The sequence below is a fragment of the Copadichromis virginalis genome, linkage group LG14, assembly GCF_057382275.1.
Source record: "Copadichromis virginalis isolate Kocher_CV1m ecotype Utaka linkage group LG14, C_Virginalis_male_GT1.1, whole genome shotgun sequence".
NCBI lineage: Eukaryota > Metazoa > Chordata > Actinopteri > Cichliformes > Cichlidae > Copadichromis > Copadichromis virginalis.
This window is the reverse complement of record NC_140631.1, coordinates 36644232-36667057: the sequence shown is the minus strand read 5'-3', so window position 1 is coordinate 36667057 and position 22826 is coordinate 36644232. Positions and strand designations below refer to the sequence as shown.

Below are 22826 nucleotides of genomic sequence, written 5' to 3'. Positions count from 1 at the left end.
GTGATATCAGTGTGCATCATTAAGGTGGTATTAAATAGTGGGAGAATGTTGTGGTAACGTCCTGATAACGCTGTCCACGCGTGTGCGCAGTCGAGGAAGGAGGAAGTTATTTTCTCGTTAGACTGTAAAACTTGTTAATGCACAGTCTATACAGGGCAACACCCCCCAAGCCCTCTGCTATTTCTCTCCCTCCCCTTTTCCAGGAGTCGTATTGAGCGTCGGGGCTGGGACATTCCTGGTTTGACGACCAGCTTCGCCGCTGCCATGATTTGCGGAGCAATTCGACACTGACTTCAAAGATGCGTGTGTGGAAGAGGCAGCGGTAGAGACGGAGACCGAGCACTGCAGAAAGTTACAATAAGACAGACATACAGAGACAGAGAGAGAGCGCCAAGTCGGGACTTTTACTGAGAGAAACGGACTCCAGAGAAAACTCTCCACCACCGACGTAACGCGAGTTTCGACCAGGGGGGACTTGGCGCACCTTGGCCCCGACGCCTGCGCTGCTTTTACGGGTTTGAACTCTCTCTCTCCCCTTTTCAACCTCTCCGACTGCTTTCATGTTCCTCAAGCCGTCTCGCACTTTGAGCCCGTTTCTAATGGAGGGCCCGGTACGGATTTGCCAACAGAAGAATGCGTTTTGCTGCTAATTCACCGGACGTCTCGCAGCTTTTGCTCTCCTGCAACAGAGGTAAGACGGCACGGAGGGGAGGCAGAGAGGGGAGTCCCGGGATGGCTGCCTGACCGGCTGGCTGGCTGGGAGAAGACCTGGGGTAGGACTCAATGTGGAAAGCTCGAGTTTTCAGGGAAAAACAAAAGAGATGCTAGGATAAAATAGGCAGAGAGCTCCACGGTGCCGATTTGATCCATGTTGTCTCGTTTTCTTAACTTTGAATTGTGGCGGAGAGACCAGCGGCGCGGAGTGGCACTGTGGCGAGCGGAGCGTGTGTACGTTTCCATGAATTAAGGGCCCGCACTATAAACCAAGTCTGCTATGACTTTAAATAATTATTGCCCATAAGTCTGCATTGCTTTGCGTGAAGTATAAGAATATGATGTTATGGTCCTAAAAGAGCTTGAAATAATCTCTTTTAAATTCTAATGCTGAAATCAATTCATAAGACTCCTTTAAGCAATTCTTTTGCCTACAGCCATGGTTTGTATTTTGCTTGAACACGCACAGAAGCACTCAGATTAACGTTGCTATTCAGCAGTTCTCTTTATCCTTTATGTATCCCCTGATTTGAAGCAAAAGAAAATCCAAAATATTTGTTTGGTAAACAGTTCTGGCAGCTCCTTGAAGGCAGCTACGCTCGAGTTAACATCCCACAGTTGAAATCAGATGGCCTGCAGGCTCCATTTCTTCTTTGAAAGATGAAAGAACATTTTTAGAAAAAAGGCAAACATGTCACTCCTCTGACACATTGGATTCACCTTGGTAAAAGCTGAAAATGGACTGTCAACAAGTCATACTTTTATTATAGAGAAGATCCACAGAAAAACTGCTCGAGCTGCCACATTTACCACTGTGCAGAAACATGGTGGCTTGGACTAATATTTGAAGTAGTGTGTTTTTTTCCTACAAAAACAGAGAGCCTTTATTGTTTCAGATGAATCCCCAGAGGGTGTCATAAACGTTGGTTTGGTAAATCCATGTTACCATTGCTCAGACACTTGGCAAGTGCACAAATCACTGTGCAAAGCATGCAAAAGCGACTTTACCTGCCTGGCAGACAGAAGGTGTCATTATTTACTCAACCAGGGGCATGCTTTTGACAAAGAGTAAAAACATTAGAGACAAAGAGAAATCTTTGAGTATACTGAAGAAAAAATATGCAGGTGTGCAAATATATGGTCATGAAACAGCCTTCACGTTGCTCAATTCTCCTCGGTTTCATGTTCCTTCTCACTCTTCTAATCTTACAAATAAAAAAAACAAAACAAAAAAGTAGAAATAAAGACGGCGCTGCTTTGAGCTCAAGACTAGTTGTACAAGTGTGGGCATGAACTAATTTTATTCAGGCTATGCACTTCAGGAACTTAAAGATTTATGTTTTCACAGTCCTATGCTGATGTAACCCAGTTTTCTAAATCATTGTATTTATAAAACTTTCAGCTAAATGTGCATATGAAAATGTAGTATGCACCATAAATATTGTAAGTGATAATATGAGATTAAGACTGTTGCTCTGGGTGGAAACGTGGAAAGCGGCAGAGTAAAAGTGACGGTAACGTGGTGGCTGCTGATGCCAGATTCCTCAACTTCCTCTGTCTGCTGTTCATCCTTATCATCAGAGCTTCACAGCGACTATTGTTACATAGGGGTGACTCTCAGAAAGCTGAACACTTAAAAGTTATCAAGAACAAAGTCTTGAATCCCTCTCGAATGCATGACATCGAGTCAGTGGGACACACATGGCTGCACTCAGATAAAACACTTTCAAGTTCAAACAGTTGCTCACGCATTGTTACGTTGGTGGGGGACAAGAAGACACTTCCGATGGCTTTCAAATCCTTTCAGTGCTTCCCAATATTGGGTGAGCTTTTGACAAGGGCAGAGCGAGATTTGCTCTTTGTGTTCAGGGCGTTGATTTTGAAGGAGAAATCCTTCCTCAGGTTTGAGTCTGTTCCAAGAAATTTTTCTTTTTATAAATAAACAAAAAACTAAGGTGTAACTTTTTCTGCAGCCGCTTTCCCTCATTGTAACCTAATTGGCTCTATGATCCTTGCATTGCTTTCTACTCAGTCAGTCCTCTTGGACCGACTACTCCTTTATTCAGAAAGCTCAATTGCCAAACGTATCTTTGTTTTATGGCAGCAGAAATATGTGTTTACAGTCTTTATTTGCTCTGTTATTTTTTTTTTAAATACCGTCTATATGAGGCTCTCTTTTGTGTCCAAACTATATTGCTGTATGGTATAGTACAAGTTCCTGATTTTAAACTTTCCAGAATGACTTTAATGTATTTAGTACAATTGACTGTGTTTATCTATAGTAGCTTTGTATTGGGAATGTGACTGAATTGGAGGACAGAGCCTCAGACCCTTTTGTGTGTGTGTGTGTGTGTGTTTGTTTTCCCTGCATGTATTTAGGGAAATTAATAAACCATTAGTGGCTCGGCGCTTATCAGACAGACCTGAACAAAGCACAACGATGCCATTAAGCGAGTTGGAATAATGTTTGAGCCATTAGGGTGCTCGTTAATGATAAACACATGTTGCTGTAGGAGAACTATGTTAAGTGGGCAATTTGGACATAACCACGTGTAATGATACCAGCTCCGGCACTTATAATGGCTCTCTTGATTTTTCTGATGCAGTACTATATTCTCACAACCACTTGCACACCAGCAATCACAAATGACTGCTGAATGTGGTTTTGTTAATGATTAAACCAAAAAGTAAAGTCATATATACAGTGAAATCTTGCAGTTCCTGAGATTATAAAACATTTTTTAATACTCATATGATTAATTAATAAGTTGACTGACAATTAAAGTCATTAAAGAAAATGTAAAAAAAAAATCTAATATCCTGAGATGCTTTTTTTTCCTCTTACTTCAGACTCTGGGAAAGTCCAGTGGCCCTTCTCATCATTTTCTCACCATTTTTAAAGTAATTCTGCTGTTAAAACTAATTGTGAATAAGCAGTTTAGTTGTAGATTTGTAGATGAAGGTTTGTCTGAGGTGAGTGTGGAGGAAGAGGGAGACTCGAGTATATTTTGGCCATCTCCCACATTCTCCCCTTTTCTAAGCCGAACAGATTTGAGGCCTGTCAGTAAACCTCAGTTCTGGCTCTAAAGTGAATGGAAGTGAGTTTAAAACCTAAATCACAATGTGGCTTGCTTGTTTATTTGGTTTCGCGCTCTGATCTGTCGTATTATTGCACCATTGGATTCAACCTTTGGCTGAGAAGAATGTTATGAGAGTCATAAAGCAGGAGAAAATTTAGTTTTTGGAGCGGTGACGTTAGTTTTCATCTCCTTCACAATATTTTGACTGCTGGAATTAAGACTCATTCATTTTCTAAATCTCTGATTACTAATCCATTTCAGCTTCTTAGTAATAATAATGTAGAATTTATGAAACAGTTTTATGGTTGACGTTAAAACGTACAAGTAACTATTCCCAAACCAAAACCTGGCTTGTTTTAAACTCTTGACATATAGCCCTCCTTTTACTCTCATTGCTCAGGGATTGAGTCATACTGCAGCATTTTTACCATTTTCTATTGCTGCCCTTTACTCTGAGAGCTTCAGCTCCCATTCGTCAAGGGTAGAGTCAGACCTCAGGCCCCATTAGATGGACAGAGGGGAGTTGTGGGCAGCATGCCAAAGAGCCCCCATGTTCAAGGAGCCATGGGGGGTGCTGATTGACAACACCCAGCAGCCATGGGCAGGGGGTCGCTGGGAAAGATGGGCAGGTCAGAGTAAGAGTTTGAGCTCTTGTGACTGCTGGGTTGGTGAGAGCGCCCTGCAGCTGCGGTGCTAACAAAAAAGGCTTTACTTTCCAACTTCAGTTTCCCTCTGTAAATATATTCTGTGGGCTGGCTGTGAGCGGAACTGGGTTGGAATTGAGGTAGCTGTAAGGTGTCGCTTGTGTTTATGTGAAGCAGACATAAGTAGCGCTTCTTATCTCCTATGAGCTCACACTGTCATTATTTTAACTATGCTACACACATTTCTCTCTGCGGGACCCCCACCTCCCCCACCCCTCCCTATTTCTTCTATTCCCCCGACTCTGACAGATGATCCAAACACAGCAGCACAGACTCGCCGTACTACGCAAACTTGTTTCTCCTGTAGGTTACAGATGAGCTGCGTGCTTCCTCTGGTACGACTCTTCTGAAATATCAAAGGTGAGCTGACTGTAACTCAACGTATACACCAGCTCTCAACAGATCACCATATTGAGTTTCTAAAAATTCAGAACCTTGAAGGACCTGAAACTGGATAACGACTTTCAGGAGATTTGAGAAATAAAATGAGAAACATCAGGGCATAATTGTTAAGACAAACAAACAGTTTTTGGAGCAGCAGAAACAGATGTTCCAGCCAGCCACTGAAATGCAGCGGAATGAGGAGATAGGCAGGGTGAAGAGGTCTGCTTGTTCTCTGAAAAATGTTTGCATACTGTTAATGTAATGGAAATACAGGCCTTAGCTAAATATATATGTGTCCATGCTTTCAATATGATAAGGGAATGTAAGCCAATACCACACACGTAGCGCTTTAAAGCACAAACGCAGCGTCCAGGCGGCCGCGTAGATTCTGAGAATACCCCAAGGGCAGGTTGTGCGACACAGTGGGATGCACTTTTTACCACAGGAAAATATAGTTGGGTTAACTTTGATCCATAGCTTGGGGATGTGGGGGTTATATGGATAGAACAAAAGATGAAAATGGACTAGAATACTTTAATGATCTCGAGCCATGGTTTGAAGTACGTCGCTTTCTCTAGATGCCTTTATTTATGGGCTCATAATCATCTGAGGGAGTGCCTCTTGGCTTGTGCAGCTACAGTACATGTGTCTTTAGCATGATGCAGAGCACCACATGCACGACAGAGAACAAAATTTTCCCCGGGAAGGCCTAACGTGGCATTTGCGCGTGCAGATACCCGATGAAAGCCATCGTCCTGTGTTGTTAATCAGCCCCAGAGAAGATTTCAGGGAGTGAACTTATGAACTGGACTCCTCCTGCAGAGTATTTCAGAATATTTTTTTTCCCCTTTTCTTTCTGCATCCTCAGCGTCTTCCTGTTTGCAAGATTAATTTCTTTTCCCCTTCCTGTTAGCGACCCCACTAAATACGCCTGCATTAGTCCGTCACCTCGTCGCAGGCTCCAAGAGTTAGCCTTTTCTGCTTGAATCTGCGGAGCGACCGCAGCTTTCTATTTCAAATGTTGAACCAATAAGTCACATCTGACATGGGTTTTCTGCAAACCAGAATGTGTGTGCTGCTGAAAAGCCAGCACAAAGATCAGCAAGACTATATTAAGGCAAAACTAGCGGCTGGCACTCCCCTGCAGCTGACAAACAGGCTTCTTGTTTGAAGGGCTGTTTTCCTCCCAGATCAGAGTGTGAGGCAGTGTGGGTACTGCTGCTGCCTGCCTCTGGGCTTGTGGTTGTGGGTGCCATTTTGGGCCTTCCCTACTCTGAGATGTGAGCCTTTAGGGAACATTGGAACCCCCTATTTATAAAAGATATTCAAAGTGAGTGGAGGAATGTAAGTCAGAGGGATAAAACATAGGGTTGGTCCAGCCTTTTACATTGTTCGGAGAATATTTTAAGATGGGAGCAGACATTCTGCATCCTGCGGAGTATAGTTCTGCCTTGAGATGGATAGATAAAACTCTGTTTTGACTGACTTTAACAAAGTAAAGTAAATCACTGTCACCGTTTCGCGGCGCTTTCACACAGTAGCAAACACACGAACCCAGACAAGAAAAAACAGAGTTGCCGTAAGCCACAGTTTTTCTATTTCCGCTGTGTTTTGGTGTTGTCATTGAGGTTGCGTTTCTGTTGGCGCCGCTGCAGCACTACATCATCTCCCAAAAGCTTTTCTCACCTCCAGTGCTGCAGCAGTAAGCAGCGGGGACCCTAAACATTTCGGAGAGCTTTTTACAGTTTGACCAGGAGCCAGAAGTGGAAACTCGGATGATGTGAGTGTTGATGTATCGCCACCGAGTTTGTTTTGCGATCATTTGATGGCTGCGCAGCAAAAGAGGAGCGTTACAAGGAGAGACGGATAAACATTTAGACAAACTAAATAAAGCATTTACACACTCTGTTTGGGACTGTATATTTATCTTTGGGTCTTCGAGCTTGTACGTGTAAGGGGGGGTTGGGTTGGTTTGTTTGGGTTTTTGCAAGAGATTTGTGGAATCTGTGAAGAAGACTAATTATATTTTAACCTTTTTGCACACACTCCTCTCCAGCATGAATATGTTGCCATTACTCTGTTATACTTACAAAGTGCATTTATCATTATGAAAAAATGAAAATGTCTGTGTGCACTTTCTTTCTCACGCCTCTCGAGTGACAAATGAAGAAGAGCTGCTGAGGCAGCCCAGTTCAGTTTTATTTCTGGCCGGTTTTAAATCCTGACTTTGTGAAACTGAGTTTCTTGTTAGTATCTATTTGGACACCTTGTCATTTTGTTTTCGCTGCACATGTTTGAAATTACATTATTTAATGTATGTTTCAGTCTGAAAGTGCTTTTGGTTGGCAGCCAGGGACCTATCAGGAGGAGACTGAACAGGAATTGTTTGTCTGCGTCTTTGCTGCTTGTTGCTGTAGAGACACGGGCAGTGATGGAATCCAGGAGAGCTGGGGAGGGACGGGAGACTGCGCTTAGTGGAGAAAGGGTGGGGGCAGCTGGATCGCTGTATGCCCATGGTTTATAGCCCACACAACAGCATTTAAAACACAGATAGCATCTTGACTCCCACAGCAGAGCTGGACATTTTCAAGTCTTTTGGCAAACTTGATCATTTTTCTCCTCCCCTGCATCAGCATGTTTTCCCATCATCTCTCTAATCAGGACTGATAGTGGGGAATGTAAATCTGTGGCCTCCTGCCCCCGGTGCCACGGCTGCACAAGCTCCCAGCTCCCCTCGCACTTGCCATGATGAATCAACGTCTTGGCACATGCTGGAGATCAGTGTTATAACGCACCCTGCGGGCAAGAAGGCCTTCTTCTGCATTCCTTCTTTCCATCAGAATTACCTTTTCGTCTGAGCAGACGTTCCCCTGTGGGCTGAAAGGCCTGTGAAATCAGTTGGAAGGGCCCAGAGAGCTTAGACAATGGGGTAGGGTTGTTAGTTACATGCGCTTTGCAAAAGGTCTCGAGGTGGCCTTGTATGGTGGCGATACCCAGGGATCTGTTTCCAATGTCCGAGGCTGCTATTGAGTTTCGCCCCTGTGGTTAATCCTGCTGTTCAGGACCTTGGGAAACAACCATACCTCCCTACTTTCCTGTCCCTCCCCCGCACAGATTCCCAGGAAAAACAAGACATTGCAGAACAATCGCCAATTAAGATGGGTCTTACATACTGTACCATTCAGTCTCTATCCCTTCTGTCTCAATCTTTTTACCCCCTCCCTCTTTCTATCCACTCTCAGCTCTCTGTTTGTTTCCTTGGCCAACAAGCCTGAGGGTAGAATTAGCACTGTCTCCCAGGTCCCGGCCCTGGCACTTTGGGAGGGTCGGACTCTGGTGAACGGAGGCGTTGTTGGGAGGAGGTGGGGGAACGGGGTGTGTGTCCTTGGTAAACAGGGCTTTGTGGGATGTGACTGTCTGATCCCCAGGGGCCTCTCCTTTCATTGCTCTTCTGTCCCGTACAACAGCACTGTAGTCAGGACCTTGGCGTCAAGATGCTCTGGGACCCGCTTGGCCTCGTCATCACCCTGCGCCTCCTGGACTGATGGTTGTCTGTCAGCTGCACACAGACATGAGAGAAACAAGTGTCTCAAAAGTAGCCTGTCCTTGAAGATGTCTGCTGTAGAAAACTCTGTTTAAATCTTTTATTGAGACACCTTCATTAACTTTCTCAGGCTCAGACAAGTGCAGTCGATTTGTCTCATGGATAGACTAAAACCTCCTTCTCATTGTAAAACAAAAAGGACCCTCCCTTTCTTTCCCTAATTCCCTCAGTTCATTCCAAATCATGTCTGTCTTTTTCTCCCTTACTTTAGCTCACCCCCTTCTGTCTAAGACAGTCCCACTTTTAATAAGATCTCAGTCTTCAATCAGACAGAGTAAGGCCATACCAGAGGCCCAGTGTTTCCACTCATTAGTTTTTCTCGGTGGCCCCGGGCTGCCTCGGTGGACTCACCCAGACCAATACAAGAAGCCCATAATGGTCCCTTAGAGTCTGTTCTATGAGTCGGGTCTTCCAAAGTTTCTGGGCTGAGCTGAATGTAGCTCGGCTGAATCATCAGTCAGTTTTGGCAGTTTTGGATGTCTTTATCTGTACGCTTCTATCTCCGAGCCAAATAAAGGAGGAGAAAGAAGTTTGGGCTTGGCCACTTTTCACCTCCTATTGAATGTTTCACCTTTTTAAATCCTACACATCTCCTTTTACTTCTCTTCCAGAGAGCCTTTCTTTTTATTTTTCTGTTATAGCTTTTTTACCCCATTGCCTCTCATCATTCAGAATTTATCTCCCATCTCTTGTGTGTATGTGTGTGTGTGTGTGTGTGTGTGTGTCTTTCTCTGTCTTTTTCTGTGTGTCTGTCATGCTCTCTCTTTGTGGAACTGAGGAATGTGTGTGCTGCAGATCCTCTGTCAGTGAGATGTGGGGCGAGTGCAGACAGGTTTGGGGTATAGCATGTGAATCCGCTTCGGCACACAGGTCAGATTAGACCATCATACCAGAAAAGACTTGCCCTTTCTCTTACACCCCACTGATCATTTACCCTTGACATCTTTATCTCTAAGCTTCAATTGGTTCTGGTCACCTGTAACAGTTTGCTCTTTCTTAAACTAAACCTTTTGATTTAATGAATTTGTGCTCTTCTACTATTCATTATTAGTCATTTATGATAAAAACATGATATAAAATTAGTGCATTAATGTTGGAGGGCTGCATCATGGTGTCTGTGTTTCTCTGTGAAGCAGAGAAGCCAGGCCCCTGTCTCAGTCAGCAGCACCAGTTGTGACCTGTTCTTCCTCTGCCCTCCAGGTCTTTGATGCTTCGCTGCATTGCTTTTGTCCCTGTTTACCCAATATGACAGGGATATGGGCCAGTCCCACATGGGGGCAGATGGGGCTTTAAGTAGTTCCTGCAGAGAGGGGGCCAAAAAAGAGGTGCAGGTGCTAATCGCCCTAGAACTCAAATCCCTTTCTTTTCCCTGAGGGCAGCCTGTCAGTGTGTTTATTTTCTCCTGTGTCATCACCAGGGATCCTGCTTGTCCTGTGAGGGGGTAGATGGTTTTATTCCTCTGTTTGAATGTCTCCCTTGATAGAAAAATAAAGGTGGTGCCTCTCAATCATATATCTGTACTGTGGAGTTGTCCGGAAGGGAGTATGACAGATGAAGTAAAAAAACAACACAGAAAACAGAGTTACAAAGTCTCAGGAGATTGATGTTTTTCTTGCAGTTGCACCGTTAAGCCAAGTGTCAGTCAAAGATTTGCCAAACACACATGGGTCAACCCCCCACACCCAAAAAAATAGGAACGTTTCCACTTGAACTCGCTGACACATCCACCTAATTTTTTATTTTAATAAACTCTTTTTCGGTGTATCATCTTTCAACGGTGCACAGTTGATTTTTATGCAGGATGTCACTTCGATTTATAGCTGCTCGATCCTGCCTTGAGAAGGGCCATGCATCCACACCGTGAGTGCAAAAACAGACAGTATCATAAGATCAGATTTTCGGGAAGGAGAGAAAGAAAACGGGAATACCACATATTTTCCTTTTAGGTGGTAAAATGTGGAGGAGTGAGATCAACACTCCACCATTAACACTGGAAAAGAAAAAAAGAGTCTCAGGCTGATCCGGCTCCAGTTGACAGGGACTTCCCCTTTGTAAAAGGACCACTCCAACTTTTGTCTGGGTGTCTGGAAATAGGAAATTGGACTTGCCTTTCCATGCAGCCAGTGTTGCCAGCATTAGGACTAGTCTCTGATGAAAGATAAGAGATATCCTCACAGTGTCTGTCTCCACTGAGGAGGCTTCATGGTGGCGGATGTCAGGGGAAAGCCAAAAAGATAAGAAACAGGAATGATGCCCTTGTGTTTCCTCGTTGTGCCAGATCAATAGGGCAGATAGGCAGCTGTGTGTGTGTTTACACAAGGGCATCCATTCAGAACTTTAGTGCCCAACTGGCCCTCCTGATGGGAGGACTGAACAGGTTAAAATAAGAGAGCGAAGGAAAGGTAGCCAGAGGGAAAAAAGCTCCGGTTTCTCACCGTACTGTGTGCCAGTGTGCCCATGCTTGGTTGTTCATTGTTTTAGCACTGTTGTTATTATTGTAATTATATATCATTATTCCGGCAGAGAGAGAAAGATAGTTTCCACTGATGACATGGGGGTAGTGTGCAGGGCCTGTTGCAACTTGTGGGCTGGAGAAACGCCAGCCTGCAAAGATGTAAGTTTGATCTGTGTGAAGTAGCATGGACACAGTTAATATGGAGCCTAAAATGCAAAGAATACACCATATGCATCATGGCATGTTCCTGAAACTCGGCAGTTGTAAACTAGCTTACAGGCTAGAGGGTTCACAAAGAATTCATTTTTAAATATTAATTCTTAAGCACTTTATTCTTGTTTTGCTTTAAATATTTAGTTGTGTGTGTGTCAGTGTGTGTAATTGAAACGGAGGCAGCTGGAGGTAACCTCTGGGAGCTGTCCCAGAGCCACCAGACACCCGCTGGTTCATCCTCTCGCTCTTTTGCTACTCCTCCATAACCTTTGACCTCTGGGTGATCAGGGGCGTGAGCCTAGAGCTGGAAGAGTTTATTATTTCCTGCCTCTTCTATCCTTCTCCTCTCAGTATGCCCTCTGAGAGAATGAGAGAGAGCAAGATGAAGAGAGTGGGTATGAATACATCAAGTGAAGGCAGCAAAAGCCCCAGCATTCAGAATGACCTTAAAAAATGCACAGTGTTAACTAATTAGCAATGCATATACATAGCGTTGGCACAATAAATCATTTGACTTGCCATTTGTGGCTTTTATAAGAATTTATGAACCTTTCACCACCATAAAGCTAGAAAGCATCTTCTGATTATATCGAGCCCCACTAGATTGCATATAAAATATAGACAGAGGTGCAGGGGTGTCACCTATTGGTCTTAAATGCTGCATTTTGAAGCTTCAAAAGGACCACTTTACCTGCTTGGTTGTATAATACAACTTGTCGATGTCACAAACTTGATGGAGAGGTCCAGTTCAGTGGGTCGATTTAGTGGAAGTTTGGCCTGGCTGCTAGAGTACCTTGTGTTGTTCTGTCCATTAAAGTAGCCACTCTCTTGATGTCTTTAAATGAGCAAATTATATGTAAAAAAGCAAAACATTCACACCCCCTTGTGTAGTTGTCTCGAAAGGCCACACTATCCATGACAGTAACCAAATTCAGAGACTGCTGTTTCGACTGAACCCTTCATAGAAAATGTTTTTACCCCAGTTAATCATATTTATATACTATACACCAAATACAGTAGATGAAAATTTAAAGAAGGTCTGAGGAGGGCGTGAAGTGAGAGTGGGATGGACTCCAGCGCTATTTACTCGTGGGTTAGACCACACCTATCATCAGACTTGACCTTCACTTTCATCCCAACTACACTGCTCTTCATGGCAATAACTTTCAGAGTTGCTATTGGGTGTTTAACATGACAAGGTAAAATTGTATTAGTTAATCTTCTTACAAAGAAAGCTTCATTGGTTTTAGTTTGGTACAATAGGCCTGTCTCATTGTGGGAGGCTCTGAACCTTTACAGTATAAGCTTGAGACATTAATTACAGTTTGCACATTACTAATTGTGCTCCTAATACACACAGCATTACTGTAATTACATGTAAGCACTTCACATCCCTGTGTTTATTTTTTGGCAAAGTAATTAGCAGATTAATTGACGACAGAAATAAATATTCATTGTAGCCCCACGCCAACAGGTCTTTTTCAAGCCCTACTGCACCCTCGAGAGGAGGCTAACCAAATTGACCTGCTTGATTGTCGGGCGGACGAAACAATGTTTTAGTTAGAGAATGAGGGTTAGAAACCTGTTGAGCCTCGCCGCTCCCACCCAGGCATCATGCTTTTAATTTGACCCACCCTTCAGCCTCGGTTGGCCCTTCCGCTAATGTCTGCGAGCCACGAAGCACCAGTGTGAATATCACAGCTGGACAACCATTGTCCCGCCAGCCTCAGGCTCAAACCCTGGTTAGCAACCAGGAACCTGGGATCAAAGCTTGCCCGGATTACTCTTAGAAAAAGGAGGAGGCGTTGCATTCGGAGGGGGGTCTGGTTGAAAAGGATAGAGGAATGCTCCTAATTACGTGCCCTCCACTTCTTTTCTGTCTCTCTCTTTGGCTCTTCTCTTGTCTTACCGTGTGTGTCTGGCCTGCACTTCAGGGTACATTGAACCTATGAGGAAGCAACACAGTGTGACAAGAGAGTGATATTAAGAGTGAGGCGACGGTCTCTCCACAGATACTCCATTATCAGGAGATCTCAGCGGTCTTGTGGGAAGAGAAGGAAGCAGAGAGGCTGGACATTCCAGCCTCCACACAGACACTGAAGTGGGTGAGAAGAGGGGTCAGAAGAGAGGGTGGGAGGTGTAGATCAAGGAGTGTGTAAAGAGGATGTGTCGTGAAGATTAGAGGGATTGTCGTTCAGGATTCAACGGGAACTTAATTGATTTTTTTCCCCCACCTCTGGTTTCCTCTTCCTTGCTTTGCTGTTTGTTTACATGTCGTCTCTTGCGCTCGCGTACATGACGCCATGTTTCTCTGCAGAGCTGCGGCCTGATATGTTTTTCTACTCATCTGTGTGTTGCAGGTTTGCTGAACAGACGTGGACGTACTTACTGGACAACACGGCCTCTGGCAGGGGTCAAAGTGCACCATGGACAGTGGCCTAAGGGTCCTCCTGTCCACTGTGCTGTGTCTCAGCCAGTCTTTGCTGATCACCTGCTCATGTAAGTTGTTGTACAGCTCTATTTACTTTTATTAGCAAAGAATAATTTTTTTTAAATGGAAGAAGATCAGCTTCAAAGCTGACAAACACAGTGGATGCTGTCCACAAATGAGGACACACAGATAGTTAATAATAAAGGCAAATATTTTCAGTGTCAGGTGGATGATTTAGAGGCATGTTCCTGATTCAGCTCCTGATTGGCCATAAATTAACTTGTGCAACTCAAAGTAAATATTTTGGACCTTTTAATTACACATTTTGGTCTTCCCTAGCAAAAAACAAATTAATACTGGAAATTATTGGTGTAAAAGCAGTTCTATTGAAAAAAGGGAAATTGTTGACAGGCTGTTGGATTATACTCTTTCTAAATTATCGCAAGCATCTTTCTGCCTTTTGTATATGTATTGGCAAATACTGCACAGTAATTTGTCAGTCAGTCTCTATTGTGTAAGTTTATTAAAACAGCTTTAACAACAATGCGACAGTTATAATTTGATTTATAATTTGAGCAAGCCTGCCGTTTATTAATTCACATGTCTGAACCTGTCTTTCTCTGCTCTCGTCTTCTCATCAGCTCAATATCCATCTTTCCACTCTGAGCCCGCCTCCTTGGTTCAGAGTCAAGGCTCTGTTGTCCATCTGCAGTGCTCTGTAAGTCCTCCATCAGCGGTGGTCTCCTGGCGCTTCCGAGGCCTTCCCCTGGACCGGGACACTCTGCCTGGTGTGGAGCTTGGCAGTGGCTCCCTCACAATCTCCTCCCTTATGCCCAGTCATGCTGGTGTCTATCAGTGTGTGGCACGCTTAGACCACGGGCCCGCCATCGCCAGCCGCTACGCGCGTGTTGCCATAGCAGGTACGGATGCAGAGAATTAGAGTCCTGTGCATGCTCCCGCTCACTTCAAAGCGCAGTGATGAAGAAAGAGAGGAAATGGCCTTGAGAAAAGGAAGGCTATTTCGTGATTGCTGAACACTTAGAAAGAATGCCTATCCTCAGCTGCCTGCTGCTGAGTGGCGGAGGGGAAGGAAGCAGTAGGAGCTTTTACTCGGGCATCGTTCCAGATGCCTCTTGACCGGTATCCTTAATGAGCTTTGGGCTTTCCTGTGTGCAGCATGTTCCTGCTGGGATGCTTCTTGCTCTTGGACAGTATGCTAAGAGGCTGACCTTGCTTTGGAACTGTATCAGGCATGAGTCGAATCACTCACTGCAACAATAAACAAGCCAAGTGGTCCAACACAAACAGCTCAGCTCAAGTAGTGCTGATCATCTTTGTCACTGACTGTGCAGATGCTCAGAAGATATTAAATGTCTGATATTCTGGACTCAAGGAAAGTTGAACTAAGGCAATTGTGTTTATTTCTATCCATGCAGAAATATCAAAATACGAAGATGGCCAACGGCGGTCATTATCAGTGCAGGAAGGGAGCACTGCTCTTATAGAGTGTCCTCTACCACGTAGCATTCCTCCAGCTATTCCTAGACTGAGGATACAGGGGGGCTGGGTGGAAGCTTCAAAAGGTATGTTTGAAACTCAGATAAATGTGTAGTTTTTCTAACTGTATATGCTGTTCTCTGAAAAAGTCAAAAAGTGCTCAATTGTAAAAATACCACTTATGTCAGTTTTCTTTATTTATTCATGAGCTCTAAATAGACTGTAGAATATTTAAAAAGTGCAACACTGCACTACGCTAAATATTATTTATATATACTATCACTTATCAAAGGGAGATAAAGGTGGCTCTCATTTATGAGGCCTTTTGAGTGTTTTTGAGCTTTATGAAAATTTTTCATTACATGTAAATTTTCCATGTGATTTTGTGATATAAGTGCAAGGCAGAGTTTTAGATTTAATGGAATCTGGTCAAATGAATTTTCCTTGATTGGTACATATTCCTTCTATAGTATTCTTGTTTTAATAAATAAACATTTGATTTTCTATATTTCATTTTTATTGCTTTGTTTTTATTGATTTTAAAAATAATTTGTTCCAGTGTAGAGACTCTGATAAGAAGTGAAGACTACTTTGAGGGAGTTAAGTAAAGTTTGGTGAAGCCATCTGTGAATATGATTTCCTCAAAACAGACACTTCCATTTGGTCATTCATTTTGAAAATTTATGAAGGAATCCATGCATTTGTCCCCTTTTGTTCATCTGCTTGTGGTGTGATGCATGCTGGCTGTATACTGTGGAGGCCTTCCTATTACTTTAATCCTTTCCTTCTCTTTTCAGATGACTATTTAATACTTCCATCTGGCAACCTCCAGATTATCTCTGTTTCAGCCCAGCACCAGGGCATGTATAAATGTGGTGCAGTGAACCCTGTTACCAAGGAGACCGTCATACAGTCTCATGGCACTAAGCTGTCCGTCAAATGTAAGTTAGATGATGTTAAATCAAGGAGAAGCGTTTATATGTCTGCTCTGTTATGTCAGACCAACGAACGTCTTTGTCTTTTTTTTGGTTTGTTTAGATTCAGACCCCTCCTCCTCAGTGCAGATCGTTTATCCCAAAACCCCAAAGACTGTTTCGATTGAGAAGTCGCAGCCGCTGACCTTGGAGTGTGTTGTGTCTGGTAGTCCTGCACCTGCAGCTAAGTGGTTTAAGAATGGCAAGGTCATACCGGGGCCTTCTCACCAACGACAGCACAACAATCTGGCCTTTGTTGGGGCGATGAGAAGCGATGAAGGCAGTTACACCTGCGCTGTTGAGACGGAGCAGGGGACTCTCGTCAGCGCTAACTATACTGTGAAGGTTCTCGGTAAGAAAAACACAATGAGAGAGGAGTGTGAGTGGTGACTGTTTGATGCAGATGTTTAACATTTCACGCTCACCTTCACAGAGCCTGTTTCCATCATCGAGGGACCGGGGAACCAGCTCGCCTCTCTCGGCTCCTCTGCTCGTTTTATCTGTGTAGCCCAAGGAAATCCATCTCCAAACATCACCTGGCTGTTCAACGCAGAGCCCATCACCCCTTCACATCGCTTTCAGATCTCTGGATCCTCACTTGTTGTTTCAGATGTGACACGACAGGATGAGGGAGTTTATCAGTGTCTGCTGGACAATGGCTTTAGCTCAGCGCAGTCCTTTGGAATGCTCACAACTCAAGGAGGTATGTATGATCAGTTATCTCTATCAAACAACAAAAGCTGTACCGGATTGCCTTGTTGATTCCTAGGTTGGGAACAACTAAAGGTTGTTTTCTTCTCTTAGGTTTAATTCATCCCAAAACCAAACATATTTATTTTTCATTCAGCCTTTAGTGACATTCGTGCCGCTAGATTGTTTCGGTGTCTGGTTTTGGAGATTTCTTCAGTAACTGGGTTATGATTTCACTGCTGATATTTTTTTCTTTTATCACTTTGCGCACCACAAGACAAGTGCCATCTGGTCCCATTATGTTCAAGAGAGTGCAGAGATCTGACAGCCAGTATATCCAAAACTTACTTAGACTTTTCCCTGCATTTGCATCACAAATGGAGGAGTCTTAGATTGAAGATGTTCCACACACCGAAAGTTAGAAGTTCCAAGAAATACACTGCATTGCAAATGTTACAAAAAATTTAGGGTATTGTTAGAAAGGGTTAAGGCATCTTACCAGATGGGATCTCTGTGGGGCCTGTGCATACAGTATCTGCAGGGAGCCCTCGCTTTGTGAGTGTGAATGTACGTGTTTCTCTAAGGACTGGCAGGGGAGGCTTGGCCAAGGCCGCCCTCCTCCTGAGCCTTGAACTGAGCTTGAGCGTGAGAGTGAGCTTTGTGCGCACCGTCGGGGATAAGCCCCCGGACGCTGGAATGTAAGGAGTAGCCGTGGAGGGTTATGACGAGGACCAGACCACCCAGCTGTCAACATCATACACAACTGCCTTTTATTTATTAATACATCACAACCATCCCCCTCCTCCTCCTCCTCCTCCTCCTGCAGTCTCCCCCAAGCTTTCCTTCTACTCCAAGGCCCCATTCCTGAGCTCTCCTTGCTATCTTCAGAATGATTAATGCGGCTACATGCAGAACATAGGGAGTACAAGTCACCATCAGGTGGGTTCACTGCAAAACGTTTGCTTCCCTCCACAAACTGCAGAAATGAATATTTTTTGCTGCAGACCACTTTTATACACAAAACAAGCTGATAATTCAGTTTGTTATCAGGTACCAGGCACCGGAGCTTATCAAATGCTATTACATTCAAATTAAACAGTATTATTGATTTATGTAGCCTGTGATAGTAATTCATCAAAGAAAGAAATTTGGTTTGACAGCACCCTGTATTTACCTGCTGATGTGCGTTATTCTATCATGCTGTGGTCTGGGTTTCTTTGACCTTTTATGAATTAACATGCAAACTAATCACAAAGTTATCCACTAAAGTCATTATTTGTTGGTTATCAGTGACAGAAGATCATTAAGTGCAAGACTTGGCCTTTTTACTGCCTGAAACTTGTGAAACAAGAGGAGTCAAAACACTTTACTCTTTACTGGATCCGTCTTCACAGGAAGGAGGTATCCACAGGTCCTCCAGCAGGCTCTTTCCAGGCTCCTGTCTCTGTCCTTAATCCTTCATGATTTACCACCACATTCACTCCCAGGTGCTCTCCTCTAATGCCATGACCTTTTTCTGGGAAGAACCTGGCAATGTATCTTTTTCTTGGTTTACTAGCACTTGTAATGTACCACTCCTTCCCATCAGAATAGTGAGGTCGCTGTGTCCTTAATCGCCTCCTCCTCTCTCATTGTGTCAGAGTAGGAGCCCTGGCTGTGGTTGAGCTATGAGTCAGAGCTGTGGAGAGCTGAGAGTGTTGCAGGGCTGAACGAACAGGAACGTGTGGAGGGCTGGATGTAGCGCTGAGGTCTGATTCTCTCCGGTATTTTAATGGTTGGTGTGTGGAATGTGTGGCAGCTGGCCACAGTCCCAGGATCAGGTCTAGTGTTACCAGCTCTAGGCCTGTTTGTTTTACAAAGTGAACCGGTCCCACATACACCAAAAACAGCCTGAAACTGGACCCAGGACCCTGCAGTGTGTGTGTGTGCCTCTGCGGTGTTTACCTCCTTACTCACTTGTTTTGTTTTTTAATATTCAGCTGTGACTCTGTTTGACCTCTGAGATGTGGCTCAAAGTTGAGCAGTCCCAGGTTTTGTGGCTTCTAAATGTCTGTGAAAAAAACCCAACAGTTCACCTGAACTTTGCCAAGCTAATGTCAGCCATAATAAGACTCCCAGCTCGCATGATTTGCCCAGGTGGACCACTCTGGCTCTGACAAGGATTTAATAAAAAAAGCAAAGTGTGATTTGATGTAGCACTGTACACATATTTGTTCCAAATGTAAAACTTTCCAGCAAGTTGCCCTTTGTGCACAGGTGGGGCCACTGTGTTAGTCAGCTTTTCTTGGTGCTTTCTCCTCCTCCATGCTGTACAAAACTGAACAAAGATCCACAATTGTATTGGAAAAAGTGAACATACACAACACAAAAATGAGATCAACAAATATAGTACTGTTAACGGTTATTTATGGCATTTGTTTGCCTAATGCCATGAAAAGCATGACTTTCCAAAATCTTATTTTCTGCCTAAAGTATGAGCAAAGATAGGCGTTTCCATCTACAGTCATTTGTATTTAATGGTATGACTCAGGAAAGTTGCACTAAGACCCCCTACACAGAACAAAGCAGGCATCACTGACGGTAGACTTGACGTTGATTAAGTCTGCACTGAAAAGATGAGTCACCTGTGGAGGTGGGTTGAAAAGCAGCTTGCAGATTGCATGTGTAAAAGGGTATCAGCTGAGACTTGAGCTGATGTGGCCTGGTGATCATAAGTTAACAAAGTCTGTTGTGAATCTGACTGATCTTTGATGCGACTGTATCACATCTCACTTTAATCATCTCTGATCTTCCTCACTGACAGATTCACAGTCGGGTTCCACTGTTGGTGCGCTGCCTGAAGCTTCACCGTCACTCCACCCGATACAGGGCGACGAGGGCCACGAGCGTCTCCTCACAGAAAACGAAGGAGATCCGATTAACCTGCCGGCTGATAGGAGCGGCAACCGTCCTACCCCAGAGGCACCCATCATCATCAGCCCACCTCAGACTCACAAGCCTGATGTGTATGATCTGGAGTGGAAGGCGGGGCGCGATGGAGGCAATCCCATCAACGCCTATTTTGTTAAATACCGTAAGGTAGGGAAAAATCTTTTTCTTTAGTTTTTCTGAAATATTTTGCTCATATTTTACCCTGAAAATATGAATATGAATAAAAGGCTGTTCACTTTCCTTCTAAAATATTTGCTTCAGAAATCGTCTCACTCTGACTATAAAACTGCTAGTTAAACTTTGTTGGCAGGAATCGGTTTTGCTGGAGTTGGAAAATGTGACTGTGGAGCACCTGTGTAAATCACAGCCTTTGTTAGTGATGCTGCTCAGGCTTCTAAACTAAACTGAGACTAAATACGAAGGATTATTAACTATCACTGTCATTTTTAGTCATGCTGTTGTATGTGTCTGTGTGTCAGGTTGATGAAATGGGAACGGTGGTGGGAAGCTGGCACACGGTCCGTGTGCCTGGCAGTGAGAAGACCCTGCGGCTGTCAGAGCTGGAGTCCTTAAGTCTCTATGAGGTGCTGATGGTGGCTCGAAATTCAGCAGGCGAGGGTCAGCCGGCCATGCTCACCTTCCGCACGGGCAAAGGTCAGCCCAGTCACTGGCTTATAATGAAGAAAACTCTCAAACACTATTTAATCAGTATCTGCTAATATTCCTGGGAATTGCTAAATGCTGTAAGAAAAAAACTTTACTCTCATTTCCACCAAAGCTACAAAGATTGAACAATAAATTAAGGGCCATGCTGAGTTAAGGAGGGTCTGGTTGTTTTTGGACATTTTGCACTAACATTGAGCAGACGCTAGAGAATACATTTGTCGGAGAAGAAACAGAAGCATGTTCTCCGCTGATAGCAGTCTCCGGAGGACAGAAAAATGAGCAAAGCACAATGAATTTTTCGTTTAGGGTTGCAAGAAGATTTACTGTAGTTTTTGCGCAATTATATTAATTTGAGGGATTTAGCTTGATATTTGTGATTTGTGTAAGGCCAAACAAAGTGCCTTCAACTTTTGGCTTTTGGCACAGAATGAAGAAAAAATGATAAAATCTTATGCAGATCAATGAAGACAGTTATTGAAATTTTATTATTATATGCAGCCATTTACTCAGTGTAATCGTAGATTATTACCTTACCTGTTCAGGTATTCCAGCAGGTCGTCCAGTCACCATTGTGAACACAATCATAATGACCGGTGTTAGTCATCGTAGACAAGCGTGAACATGCTTTTTGTCTGTTTAGAGACAAATAAAAGAAGAATGACCGCAAGTATTCCAACACAATAACAATTGTGCTTTACCACAGCAGGGTTACAAAATATTCCCTGGTCAGAAATATGCAAAGCCAGGGATACTGCCAAAAACCACAGATATGATTATATCTTCGGGGTGGATCATTTACAAAATAGTCCAGGACCATCAAAATGCCAACCTCTGGGCTCCTGCGTCCAGCCAAACTCTACCAGAACAAGAAGAAGAGTAACGTGCATTTTTATGTGTCTTCTGTTTACCTCTTCCTGCTTTTAGGAATCCAATTCTGGTAGAGAAATACTAAATCCATAAACTTTTATGCTTCCACGAAGTCTATAAAAATATACAGTCCTTTACAACCATTACAAGTCACCAAATAGATACAAAGAACTCAAATACCCACAAACAATTTCAAAGGCCTGCCGTAAACTAAGAAATTTGCAGGTTTTATACGCCCATTTTGTTTAAAACACGTCCTAGTGTGCAATTTAAAACACAGATCTTTATGCAGCCGTAAGCAGATTTTTACAAAACTGATGTTTGAAGTGTGTCCTCTGGTGGCAGTGCTGATGTTTTTCTTACCTCCAGCTTTTCTTCTTCCTCTCTCAGAGAAGAGCACCTCCCCCAACAAGAATCCCTCCAAGCCTCCCGTCATCTCCGTGCCACCCAAAGCTCCAGAGGACAAAACCCCCAACACGCACTTTGGAGTTGTCATACATGACAGAGGTTGGTGCCGACACAATCGCAGACTGTCTGAAAGGCCCTGCGTTGTTGCTGCAGCTGCTGGACTCTGTGCAGACAATGATTGTGGGATGTTTCTGGGGAAAATTATGGGGCTTTCTGTCATGTAGCTAGTTACTGTGGAGTTCATGACCAGACTGTGTTAAACAGATCGCAGAGCTTAATGTTTAGATGTGGTCTGCTTTGTTTCTTTGTGCCTCAGAGTACAAACAGTCAGATGATAGTTGACACCCCGTAATGACTCTTTGGGAGAGAGATGCTGTGAGATTACACACAGCTTTAGGGTCAGAAATGAGTGTGTGTATCTGTGTGCGTGCATTTGACTTACTCGCGTCACAAGCAGGCCCTACTTTGCTGAGACTCACATTAATCTTTTCACTAACCCTCTTTTCTTTCTGTCTTACTCGCTCCTGCCTTCTCTAACTCTGTGACTAAGGGGCCAGGCAGTAAGTATACATCCCTCTGTGGCTTCCCTGTGATGTGCGTGCTTTACTTTTTTTTCTTTTTCCGTAATCACGTTTGCATGAATTCAGATGCAGTAATGACAGGTACGAGTTTAATTCCTATTTGCTTTTTTTCACCAGTTCCAGAGGCTCCCGATCGCCCGACCATCTCCATGGCGACTGAAAGTTCAGCATACGTCACCTGGATCCCGAGAGCCAATGGCGGCTCTCCGATCACAGCTTTCCGCGTGGAGTACAGACGCGGCCGCAGTGCCGAGTGGGTTGTGGCTGCAGATAACATCTCACCTCTGAAGCTGTCTGTGGAGGTTCGCAATCTGGAGCCTGGTGAGTTTACACATCGTTCACAACTTCTCTCTACAGTCCAGTGATGCAGAAAATGATTGATCTGCCCAGAGGAGAATTTCCTTTTTTAAGGAGATTTGAAAAATAGCACAATTCTTATAAATAACTTTATGCTGCCGTTCGGCTCGCAAAAACTTTACCCCATCACTGACAATGAAATCAACAATTGATAAACAGCAATTAGTTGTTGTTATTATTTCTTGGTCTATGTTGATTTGTAGTTGTCACTGGTCTGCAAAAATGCTGATGTGAAAATAAGAGAAAAAGTAATAGTGAGAATAAAATAAA

The 22826-nt window shown here is 43.8% G+C and overlaps 1 protein-coding gene across 2 annotated transcripts in view; it reads left to right on the top strand.

Moving 5' to 3' along the window:
• Positions 1-228: 228 nt before the first annotated feature.
• The window catches only part of cdon (cell adhesion associated, oncogene regulated), a 35254-nt gene continuing 12656 nt past the window's right edge, over positions 229-22826 (top strand). For both annotated transcript variants that reach the window (XM_085430682.1, XM_085430681.1), the window contains exons 1-11: positions 229-691; positions 13515-13653; positions 14227-14505; positions 15022-15168; positions 15880-16023; positions 16121-16408; positions 16490-16759; positions 19550-19824; positions 20157-20331; positions 21601-21717; positions 22317-22520. In XM_085430682.1, the coding sequence (XP_085286808.1) occupies positions 13581-13653; positions 14227-14505; positions 15022-15168; positions 15880-16023; positions 16121-16408; positions 16490-16759; positions 19550-19824; positions 20157-20331; positions 21601-21717; positions 22317-22520 (1972 nt within the window). In that variant the 5' untranslated portion in view covers positions 229-691; positions 13515-13580. The remainder of the gene's footprint in view (positions 692-13514; positions 13654-14226; positions 14506-15021; positions 15169-15879; positions 16024-16120; positions 16409-16489; positions 16760-19549; positions 19825-20156; positions 20332-21600; positions 21718-22316; positions 22521-22826) is intronic.